Source organism: Sporisorium graminicola, chromosome SGRAM_4 (assembly GCF_005498985.1).
Source record: "Sporisorium graminicola strain CBS 10092 chromosome SGRAM_4, whole genome shotgun sequence".
NCBI classification, from domain to species: Eukaryota; Fungi; Basidiomycota; class Ustilaginomycetes; order Ustilaginales; family Ustilaginaceae; genus Sporisorium; species Sporisorium graminicola.
The window spans coordinates 422,085-433,435 of NC_043734.1; the positions used below are offsets into that span (position 1 = coordinate 422,085).

At 56.6% G+C, this 11,351-nt stretch overlaps 5 protein-coding genes across 5 annotated transcripts; 2 read left to right on the forward strand and 3 right to left on the reverse strand.

Annotated features, from left to right (window-relative positions):
* Positions 1–1,197: 1,197 nt before the first annotated feature.
* Positions 1,198–3,051, forward strand: EX895_004615 (uncharacterized protein; the record flags this gene model as incomplete). The annotated part of the gene is made up of 1 exon (XM_029885209.1): positions 1,198–3,051. One exon carries the CDS (start codon positions 1,198–1,200, stop codon positions 3,049–3,051), a length of 1,854 nt encoding a protein of 617 aa, XP_029738451.1.
* A 102-nt stretch (positions 3,052–3,153) lies between these two features.
* On the reverse strand, positions 3,154–4,080 carry EX895_004616 (uncharacterized protein; the record flags this gene model as incomplete). The annotated part of the gene is made up of 1 exon (XM_029885210.1): positions 3,154–4,080. The coding sequence occupies one exon, from the start codon at positions 4,078–4,080 to the stop codon at positions 3,154–3,156; it is 927 nt and encodes a 308-aa protein (XP_029738452.1).
* A 478-nt stretch (positions 4,081–4,558) lies between these two features.
* EX895_004617 (uncharacterized protein) lies at positions 4,559–5,851 on the forward strand (the record flags this gene model as incomplete). Its single annotated transcript, XM_029885211.1, has 1 exon — positions 4,559–5,851. The coding sequence occupies one exon, from the start codon at positions 4,559–4,561 to the stop codon at positions 5,849–5,851; it is 1,293 nt and encodes a 430-aa protein (XP_029738453.1).
* Positions 5,852–6,312: 461 nt separating this feature from the next.
* EX895_004618 (uncharacterized protein) lies at positions 6,313–6,975 on the reverse strand (the record flags this gene model as incomplete). Its single annotated transcript, XM_029885212.1, has 1 exon — positions 6,313–6,975. The coding sequence occupies one exon, from the start codon at positions 6,973–6,975 to the stop codon at positions 6,313–6,315; it is 663 nt and encodes a 220-aa protein (XP_029738454.1).
* Positions 6,976–8,219: 1,244 nt separating this feature from the next.
* Positions 8,220–10,388, reverse strand: EX895_004619 (uncharacterized protein; the record flags this gene model as incomplete). Its single annotated transcript, XM_029885213.1, has 1 exon — positions 8,220–10,388. One exon carries the CDS (start codon positions 10,386–10,388, stop codon positions 8,220–8,222), a length of 2,169 nt encoding a protein of 722 aa, XP_029738455.1.
* Between the last annotated feature and the right edge of the window lie 963 nt (positions 10,389–11,351).

An 11,351-nucleotide genomic window follows, 5' to 3' on the forward strand; every position in this document is an offset into this window, starting at 1 on the left:
CAAATTCCAATAAATAATATGATTTGCGTCGTGCGTGTCACGTTGAAAGCTGCCAGGCCCACTCAAACACGGCCAGGCTGCTCAGGCAAAGGCAAAGAAGACGAGCTTAGGGGGTCGCATGTGCTTGCACAGCTGAAGACAATGGCAACGCAAGTCGTTGGGGGTGGGACGAACGACAAAAGGGACAGGCACCTTGGAGAGCTCGCGAACAACGCGGGGCAAATCCCTCGACGAGAGCTGCGTTTGACGCTGCGCAAGAGCATGTCTCGCCTCGCTTCTCCCATGGCAAAGAGGCTCGAGGGTGAAGCGTGCTTCGAATCGTCAAGGCGGTACCCGATGAATTTGCACGCGGCAACTTACGGCTCTGCTATGCTTGTTTGTCCAAACGGGAGCCGCCTCGCCTCGCCTCGCCTACGCCATTTCTTCTTTTTGCGGAGCGGAGCAAAGGGAGAAGGAAGAGATTCCAGCAGCGAGAGCGAGGAACGTTTCGCCTCGTCTCTAGGGCTCGTACTTGATTAGCGTGAAAGCGCACCAGATCTAGGACCCTTGGCTGCACCTTATGTCAAGCTGACTACTTGAGGTTCCCCTAGGAAAACGGTCTAACAATGCAAGAGAATTTCCCGGCTATGTTTTTCTCTCGACACAGCCAGACACGTCAGCTCCGACTTCGGCGAAATTCTTGGTGCAAGGCGAATGCCACGACGGGCTGCACGCTTGTACGAGTTAACGCCGAGAAGACTGCCCTGAACCTCGTCGGGCTCAGTTTGGGGAGAGCAAGCAGAATGCAACCTGCATATTTTTCGGTTTGGCCACTCCACACGATGACACGCAGCCACGTCGACACTCGAAAGCAACACCAACACTCGTATACATTCTCGCCTCCTCTCTCTGCCCAAACTGTCTTGCTAACAGTCAACCACCAATCTCGGACTCGACTCGACAACCTCACCCGCTTTGTTTCTGCTAGCAATTTCAAGAGATCGTTCATTGCTACGGTCTCCACTTCACAGCATCACAACGTTACGCCACACCTTGGTAGTCGCACTCGAAGCTTAGCATTCGTGAACACGACTCTGCTCGGTCTCAGTTCGTGAACAAAGGCCGTTGCTGCGCCACTCGCGGTGTCTGCATTTGCGCTAGCTCATTTTCGTCGGTAGCTACCCGAATGGCTTTCGGAATCGCCGTCTCTCGAACCACATGATCTCCCACGCTCGCTCCAGCTCTGGCAGTGGCGAGATGCCAAGGCGGCGCGGATGGTCCGCACATCGACTCGGCATGTCGATCGCTCTTGCCCTCCTCACTACAGTCACATTGCTCTTGCTCTCAGCATCCACAACCTCGATCGGCGTCTCCGCAGTAAGCTCGCGTCCGGCGCTCTTTCGCTCTCCAGCTTCTGACAATTCGCGCGGTGCCGATTTCTTGCAGCAAGTGCTCACCAAGCCAAGATCGCAACGGCCCCCGGCAGAAGCAGCAGCGCCCGCTCTCGGCGCAGAACCAATATGTCGCCCCACGGGCCAGATCGAAGACGCCTCCTGCGACTACGAAACGGTCGAAACCATCAACTCGCAGTTCTTTGATCGCCTCGACACGCTCCGCAAGACCGACTTTTTCAAGTTTTACAAAGTCAATCTGTTCAAGGAGTGTCCTTTCTGGAACGAGAACGGCTTTTGCATGAACCGCGCCTGCAGTGTCGAGACCGAGGACGAGTCCAACGTGCCCGAAGAGTTCCGCGTCAACCGTCTCAGCTCGGTTACCACTGCTTCGCCCCAGGACGTCGTCATGACCGGGTCCGACGCCAGCTGCTCATGTTCCTCCACCGAGTTTTGCCACCTCGATGACGAGTCGGCTGAAGAGGGCGTTTACGTCGATCTGCTCAAAAACCCAGAGCGTTTCACCGGTTATGCCGGTCCCAGCGCCAACCGGGTCTGGAAGTCGATCTACGAGGAAAACTGTTTCAACGGGGTCAAGTTCGTCGAGCCTGCGAGACCCACCTCTTCCGGCGGCACTGGGTTCGTCGATAAGAGCATGCTGCAGAGCTCCATCCCGGCCCTCGGTGGGCTTTCTAGCGGCTTCAGCGGTCTGGTTTCCTCGCTCCAAGCTCCCTTGGATAGTGGAGACAGCGAGCAGTGCCTGGAGAAGCGAGTCTTCTACCGCATCATCTCGGGCTTGCACGCCTCCATCTCTATCCACATCTGCCACGACTTCCTCGACACAAAGACAGGCGAATGGGCACCCAACCTCGAATGCTTCATCACGCGCATTGCCGAGCACCCGGAGCGTCTGCAGAACGTGTACTTCGACTACGTCTTGCTCCTCCGCGCCCTTTCACAGCTAGGCGACTCGACGCAGAACTTCTCGCTGCGGGCTGGAGACTCGATCGAAGATCCCCTGGCGGTGGCACAGCTCGACCAGCTGATCAGCGATGCACGTGCATGCCCGACGACGTTTGACGAGGCGCAGATGTTCAATGGCCAGAACCGCGAGTCGTTGGAGCTGAAGCAGGAGTTCAGGCAGCATTTCAGGAACATCTCGACGATCATGGATTGTGTGGGCTGCGACAAGTGTCGCTTGTGGGGCAAGCTGCAGGTGAATGGGATTGGGACGGCGTTGAAGTTGTTGTTTAATCGCAATGACGAGAGCGAGGGCGTGGGCGAGGTGAAGCTGCAGAAGTCCGAGTTGGTCGCGTTGGTCAACGCGGCGCATAGGATCGCGGAGAGTTTGCGGGCCGTAGAGCGCTTCAGAGATATGTACCAAGAGCAGAAGCTTGGAGCGGCGGCAGCAACAGGCGAGGTAGCTGGCATTGTAGACAAACGAGAGGCAAGCCATACCGAGCGTACGAAGGTCAATGGTACGCAGCAGCAGTACGACGTCGAGGTCGAAGTCGAAAAAGCGATGCACGAGGAGACGAAGTTAGCCCATTGGCTGCACTGGATCGAGAAGCAGGCCGAAGCGTGTAAGCGCTCGCTCGTTCACTGCCTACATGCGCTCGGCCTTGTCACCGGCTGGTCTACTGACGGCGGCCGTGGCACGAGCAAGCATTCGGAGCTCTAGATCCCCTCGACGAAACTGCATCACGAACAATCATTTGTATTTTTATCGCACACGCACACACACACACACCGGCATAGAACATTCGTTGTCCCAGAGTCAGCATTACGACCGTGGTGGCGAGGAAGACTTCTTGAGAGAGTTGCGCACTTTCTTCGCAGCGTTTGCAGCGAGCACCTTACCCGTGCCTGCTCCGCCGAGGTATCCGACTCCCGACCAGACCGTGGTTGCCGCGGTGATCCACATGAGTGTTGTGATAGCCGTATCGATCACGCTCTTGGTTTGTGGGCTCAAGAGTGGTTTCTTCTCCTCGCTATCCGCTTTGGCCGCAGGGGAAGGCTGGTTGAACGACAGACTGGGCGACGGCTGGTTCGGGAACAGGATGGGATACAGCGTGAGCAGTCCCAACAGCAGAAGCTGCAAGAACGTATTGTACTTGCTGATCTGCGTCGGCGTCACAGTGGCGCTTGGCAGGCTCGGATTGAAGTAGCGCGCCAGGGTCTTGGGCTCCTCGAGCGTCCGATAGCGGATCACAAAGGCCGAGATGACGAGCGCGACGTCCCGACCCAGGATGACGGTGGCTAGCGGCCAGGGGAGCATACCGGAGACAGCGAGCGAGATCACCATGGTCGTGACTAGCGCTTTGTCGGCAGCGGGATCGGCGATACTTCCGAACACGGTGTACTTGCCTGTGCGGCGCGCGAGCCAGCCATCGAGCAGGTCTGTTATCGAGGCGAGGAAGAGCAATGTGCACGCGGGTACGAACTGGTGTGTCGCGACGAGGTAGCCAATGTAAGGAGTAGCGAGCAGGCGCGAGATGGTAAGCAGGTTGGGGATCGTGAGGATGTCTTCTGACAGTGGTTGTTTTGGCGGTTGAGGTGGTTGAGGTGCCGGTGGTGGTGAGGATGGAGGTGGAGATGACGAGTTGCTGCGGGACAACGATGACGAGAAAGGGCGCGATCGAACAAGCGATGGATCGCACGTCCATGGTTGACGATGCCCTGCGAATGTCTTCAAAGACCTTGACGCCATCCATATCGACCGCGGTGAGCTGGCTATGCTCGCTTGTGGTGCTGCCGCCCTGTGCAATAAGTTGCTGTCAACCCAACCGTGAGAGAAGCGAGTCGTTGAAAGTAGAGGCGATCTAAAACAGTTTGAAGTCGCCGCCAACGCTGCTGCCGAATTGGTCGTCATAGCTCTTGATGCCGAAGCGGTCCACATTAGGCCAACGTTGAGCGCCATCCTTGACGGCGGCGCGTGCGTCTACAGTGACGTACGAGAGAGGTCGAGATGGTGTGTGAGCGAGAGAGAAGAGTCGCTTTCTCCTCCACTTCCGACCTTTACTCACAACTGTCAAAGCGCGAAAAAGCCCCGGAAATCGGAAGTCCAACCAACACACAAACACTCACTCGACATCAGCGCACCGTCCACCTGCTCCCTCTTTCACACATCCTTGACACAGCATCTATCTATCCAGGTGCCTCGCACACACGTCCCTCACGGAAGCAAGATGCACGGCGTCAAACGTGCACCCAAATCAGCCGCTACCGCAGAGGCTCGTGCGGCTCGCAAAGCCAAAGAAGCCGCCAAGCTCGCTTCCTACCTCGATATCGAACGCACCTTTTTCGACTACAAGCGTCAAGCACGCAAGGACTCGAAAGCCCTGCACCACACTACAAAGCTGCTCACGCTCAATCCGGAACTGTATACCGTATGGAACTATCGTCGCGAGGTGCTGCTGCATATGTTTGCCGGTGCAGTTACAGAGGAGGCTGAAAAGGAGAAGAAGCCGGATGTCTTCGCCAGCTTGCGGGAAGACGCTGGACCTACAACACAAGACGGTCAGGAAAAGGAGTATGAGGAGAAGCAGGAGAGGATAGCGAGGAATCAACAGCTATTGGAGGACGATCTGATGTTGACCGAACACGCATTGCGCGCACACCCCAAAGTCTACTGGATCTGGAACCATCGCATGTGGTGTCTGACGCAATATTCCACCCAATCTGCTGCCAACACCACCTCCTCGACGGCAGACGCGACATGGGTCTGGGAGCGCGAGCTCAAGCTGGTCGAAAAGATGCTCGAACTCGATCCGCGCAACTTCCATGGCTGGAACTGTCGTCGAGCCATCCTGCAACACCTCTCGCTCTCCCTCCTCTCCTCCGACCCTTCCACTGCTACCTTTGCTGCCGAACAGCCCTCCTTCCCCACCCTCCTCAGCCACCCGCTCATCGTCTCTTCTGGCACAGTCAAGCCTGCACTCCTCTCCCTGGCCGAACGCGAACTCAGCTTCACGGTCAAAAAGATCGAGAGCAATTTCTCCAACTTCTCGGCATGGCACCAACGCACCAAGCTCCTTCCACACGTGTGGGCGGCCAAACAGTTGAGCACCGCCCAAATTGATGCCCAGGTGGACGCAGAGCTCGAGCTGGTCAAGCAGGCCATGTATACGGACCCGGCTGATCAGAGTGTCTGGTTCTACCACCGGTGGCTTGTCGAGCTGCTCATCCAAGCGCAGGCCGGTAAAGAAGAGGGGACGAGGAGGCGGAGGCAGTGGACGGTGTTGAACGAGGAGATTGGGGTGATCGAGGAGCTGTTTGAGTTGGAACCGGAGAGCAAGTGGTGTGCGAGCAGCTTGGCACATTACTACACGGTCTTAGCTGGGCTGTGCGGTGCAGAGGACGCAGCGGTGAAGGATGAGGCGAGAGAAAAGGCAAAGAGGCTATTGCTTCAGCTGATAGAGTTGGATCCGGATCGCGAGCAGAGGTATAGAGACTTGTTAGAGGGCAAAGCTCAATTCTAGGCTCGAAGAAGCGTTACTAGCAAGGGACAACGAATCAAAAAAATCATCTACCAGAGTCCAACGAGGCCCCCGCTGTCGCATACAAAGGTCGTACGCCCTCTTCGCCGCACCGAGCGCCCGACTCCCATCCGCAGGGTCGTATTCGGTCCCCACCTGCGCGTTGAGTGTGTTAACGACAAGATCTTGAGTGAAGGCTGCGTCGGCATAGCTCAGATTCAGCGGACACCTGCATCTGCAGAGTAGACAGGCTCGCGTGTCATGCCCTCACTACGGTCCGAAAAGCGCAAGAATAGTTCGGGTGGAGATCACAGTCGCACGCATGAGCTAGCACGATTACAAGAGGCATAGAATTAAGAGATGGGGACTTCAACATCAACAACGATGAACAACAAACTACTTGGCTGAGTAGAGTGATGGTATGCAAGGGTTAGATTGCGGTTGCTTGTGCGTGATCGCATCGCCTAGTAGAGATGGACAAAGACGCCGCCTTTACCACCAAGGGGACCTGTGGCTTCGCACTGCGCCTTGCACTCGCCGATGAACTTGGCGTTGCATTCCACCGAGTTTTCTGTCTGATGGCATTGCCCACAGGTAACGCCGTCTCGGCAGAACGATTTCTTGCCGAGGGACCCGACTTTCTTGCCATCGGCGTTCTTGCATGAAACCTTCATGTCGGGGCAGATGTCGTCCTCGTCGCCCTTGGCGCTAACGACGTCGTTGATCTTGTGCTGCACCTGGTGCAGCTTGCCGCCGAGGGGACCGCGAGCTTCACACTGCGCCTTGCACTCCTTGATGTACTTGGTGTTGCAGTCAAGTGCCTTTTTCTTGGGGTTGCACATCTCGCACGTAAGGCCCTGACGGCAGAAATCCTGCTTTCCCAGGTCTCCAACTACCTCGCCGTCCTTGACGCACATGACTGGAAGACGTGGGCAGATGTCATCGTCATCCTTGCTAGACGAGAACCAGTTGGGGAACGTGAGAACCCGAGGCGTGGAAGAGAAGGGAACCTGGATAGGCACCGAGATGGTGTCGTCATCCGCGTTGAAAGCGAGCGGAGTGGCGGAAGCAGTGCTGGCCAGCAGAGCAGCCGAGATAATGAGGAGCGAAGAGGTGCTGAACTTCATGATTGGGTGCTAAGTATGGTGTGAGGGCTGGAGAGGATGTCGTGACGAGCATTGGGAGCAAGGGTTCAACTAGAGAGGGGATATATACGATCGACTCTGAACCAAGCCAAGGGCCACGACTACGACACACTCCAGCAGCTGGCCACTTCCGGCGAAGGCTCAGTTGGCAAATCCGTGCTGGACATGGGCAAAGGACCTGTAGTCAGCCGTCAGCACTCAAAGCGAAGGGAGACAGAGCTCGCTTACGCCAGTTAAGACTCTGCACCCTGCCGCTCCTCCACACTCGACGCAGCAGCTTCCAAAAATACACATCATTCGTCGCATCACTCAGCAGCAGCAGCAGCCTTGACAACGGTACTTAGACGGACAGCCTCTGCCAAGCCCCCCAAAAAAGCGTCGGGTCTCACCAGCATCAGCGTCGCACAATCTTTGAAGCCGCGGAGCCTGAAACCGCTTTTTTTTCGCACACGGGCGCTTTCTCTTTTCTTTCGCCCTTGGAGGCACTCGTACGTTATCGCCCCTGTCACTCTGTCTCGATACGTAGCTGCGACTTGTCGAACCTGGTACTTACAGCTAAAAAGTAATTGGCGTCCCTTGACAGCAAGCAAAGTGCGGGGGAGAGGATGGTGGGAACGGTGGCGATGCCAGTTTCGCTCTGCTGACCTCCTGCCCAATTTGACGTCAGCTCGCATTTTGTAGACCCCTTTGGCCCAAAAATAAAATAGTTAAAGCTGTCAGTGTCTGCTTTTCCGGCGTTTGCTGCCGATGACGCGCGCATTTCCTATTTCGGAAAAACAAAAATGTCAGAATGCGCGAGGCGGGGAAGAGCGGCGCGCCCAGACTCGCGCGATACGTAGAGGCGACATCAAGGGCCGAGGAGGAGGTGTCCCTTCACAAAGCAGTGCGTGGTCTTTACGTGCGGCTCGAATAGTATATGATTGTATTGACAGCGATGAAGCGGTGACTTGAGTTTGGAAATAGGTGTCTTGCCAGAGGCGAACTTCCAGCTTGAGCTCACGTGGAAAACAAGGCGATCCAGCACCGTGTCGTCTGGAGGTGCTCAACGAATGATGGACAACGGTGTCGACAGGATACTCGCAACATGCAACTATCGATTGTATACTGTCGAAGTTGCAGGTGGGAAAAGACACATCGACTATAAACCGAATAAACGAGGCAGGTAAAGCGAGTCGGCGACACGGATAGCGATGCCAGCAGCAGAGTTCGCGACTGTTGACATCGCTTCAGGAAGCCGGCTTGGGAGCAGCAACAGTGGGATCAATGGCTTCAGCACCCTTACCCGCAGCGGCGTCGCTCTGCACTGAAGTCACCTCCGTACTCTGGCTAGCCACGGTCGGAGCCACCCACGAAAGTGTGTACAGCCCGGGCACAGTGGTCACATTGGCCACTTGTCCCCTGAACGCGATCTCGGTCGTCACTGCCTCGAACACCCCGGTCTCGTAGTGGTCGTTCTGGTTCAAGATAATCAGCGAGAACCTCGTTAGGCCCGGTCTGACCCCATCCTGCTTGAACGCCTGTGCGAGCACGCGCCCGCCCAGCTCGTCCAGCTCGTCGGTGCTCTTGACCCCGACACGCTTCGAGTACGCATTGGATGCTCCCATGGGGCGCACGGCGGCGGAGAGGTGCGTGAGCACCGACAGGTCCGAGGTACGCTTGAAGAGCTCGGACGTGTACACGTTCGCATTGCCCGTCTTTTTGGCATCGACGATCTTGGAGGGCAGCACCGCCTGGTTGGGTTTCAAGTCGATGGGCGAGGTCGCTTGCATCGGCCCTTGAAGGTGGAAAGAGACGGGTTTGGGTTTGGGTTTGGCTCCGTCGTCAGTGGTTAGAGGCGTGGTGATTGCAACGGCGCCTGTTTGCGGGTGGACACCGCCAAAGGTTGTGAGGGGCTTGACGTTTGCGCCGGCATCTGGCTCTGCACCGCCACTCGTCGACAAAGATTTGTCGACGGCAACAGCCGGAGCAACCGCAGGAGCAGTATCAGAAGCGTACCGATCGAGCCCACGCCTCCTCTTCGCCGACGCAGGGGCAACCTTCTTATCGTTCGCAGCTGTCGATGCCCCATTAGCCTCAGCGACAGTCTGTATGTGATCAGGATTGCCCCGGTCGAGCACGGCATCGGTCGATTCCGGCAGCAACAGGATCGCGGCATTACAGTTATCGCAAACATTCGGCAGATGAGGACTCGTAAACCCATCCTCGTCCTTACGCAGCACCAAATTCCACATGATGACGCTGCGGCTCATGTAGCGGATCGAGCCGATGAGCAGGTCGCGTGCCGTGTTCTTCATGTTTTTGTAGGGTTCGCTGAACCACTGCGTCACCTGGGTGTGTTCGGTGAAGTACACGTCGAGGTTCGGGTAGGCGTCGTAAACCACTTTCTGTGCCGAGGGTTTGCCGGCGTATCCGTGCCACGCGACTGCATTCCAGGGCGTCGGGTCGGCGTCGAGCACCTGCAACGGGTACGCGCTGTTGTCCCAGTTAAAGTCCCACAGGAACAGCTTGACACTCTTGAACCCCGCTTTGTCAAGGCCTGCACGCAGCAGCTTGCCGAGCTTGATCGACTGGTTCGCGGACAACTTCATGGTCGGGTACTTGAGTTCGGGGATCTGCGGCTCGTTGGCCGGGCTCAGAGCGAAAAGATCGAGCCCTTCCTGCTTCTTGATCTCGACGACCGACTTGACGAGGTAGTTGGCATACACTTGTTCCATGCCTGCCTTGAGGTTGCCTCCGAACAGCGACTGGTCAGCGTTGGTGCTTTCCTTCATCCATCCGGGCGCACTCCAGGCCGCAACGATGATCTTGAGCGACGGGTTGATCAAGACGATGTCCTTCAGCGTCGCCCACAGCTTGGGTGCTTTCTTGATGCTAAATAGCTCGAGGCTCATGTCCTCCGACCCGTCCTCCGTGTCGTCATACGTGTACGGAGACACACCAAAGTCGCTCGCACCCAAAGGAACACGGACAGTGTTCATGCCAGCACCACCTTTGGCAAACCACGCCGGGTGTGTCGAAAAGAGCAAGTGCAGCAGATCGTCGTAATCCTGGGGATGCTTCTTCTTGAACTCTTGCAGAGTGATGGCGACACTGTCGGTGATCCCTCCGCCAAAGGTATCGACCATTTGATGCACTTGGTATTCTTGGATCGAGACACCGACCAGGTCGTGCAGGTCTTTGTTGCGTGCCTCCTGCGCAGAGGTGACGTTGACTGAGGCAGTGAGCGCGGTGCCGGGGACGAACTTGATGGCGGGATTGCTCAGCTCTTGCACTTTGGAATAATTCCAGGTGGTGCTCCACATCTTGTCGATTACGATCTGCTGCGACGTGGCGAGGTGTGCTGCGGAGGTAACGCAGGCCACCATGATAGGTAGCATTCTGACGCCAAGCCTCATATTGGTCGAGTAGTACTTGACCTACCGGGAAGAGAAGATGCTGGACCGAGAGGGAACGGAATAGGGAGACTGTTCAAAGCGGGAATACAACGGCACGGATGGACGCAGGCTGCAAATGTGAAAGAGTGGAAAGGGAGGAAGGTTGGGGGATGGTGCTTCTTCGCCACGCAGCCGCAGCTCGAGCCCCTCCCTTTTTATCGACGAGCCTAGTGCTCAGGTGAGAGTAGAGGTCACAACAGTCAGCTCCCGTACCTCGATAGCCTCTCGAGCAAACTCGATGTCAGCACGCCTTGGTGGAACACAAAGTGGGCGTTTGGATGCCAACGTGGAGCGTGCCCCCAGCGATTCGGGGCCTATTGGTCGGTCAGCAGCATGCCGAGGGGAGAAGCAAAGTCTGTAACACGTTCAAGACTCGTGCGCCAGAGCGTCGGAAGCGCACGGGCAATACCATCTTCCTCGCTCGCCTAGACAGGATCCAAAAGGATAACGGAAAAGACGGCTTGAATGAGACTGTCGTGGTCTTCTTGCTGCAAGCCTTATGACTATCTCGGTCTTCTTCATTAGCTCTCGAACAAGCTATGTGCCGTGCTGAGCACAGTCCATGAGGCAAAGGTCCGATCTGAGAATGGTCCGAGCTTGGCGTTAGCCGTCCCCACACTGTTCTGGCACAATTGACCGAACAGCGCTGTGGGCCAACAACAAGGACTTCTCGCGTTGCAACAGCGTCGCTTGCACACACACGCATTTGGAGCATCGGAGAAGCCCATTGCGGGCTGCCGTATCTGACTATGACGTGTCGGAAACTTTCATGCGAAGATTGCACTCAGAACATATTCCCTGACGACAGAGCCGAGTTCGTAAGAACCGACAATATGGACCATTGCCGGTCTCGGAGAGAACCCAAACCCTACTGTATATGGCTGGACAGTGTGTGGCTCTTGCGAGAGAACGCGTGTCGACAGG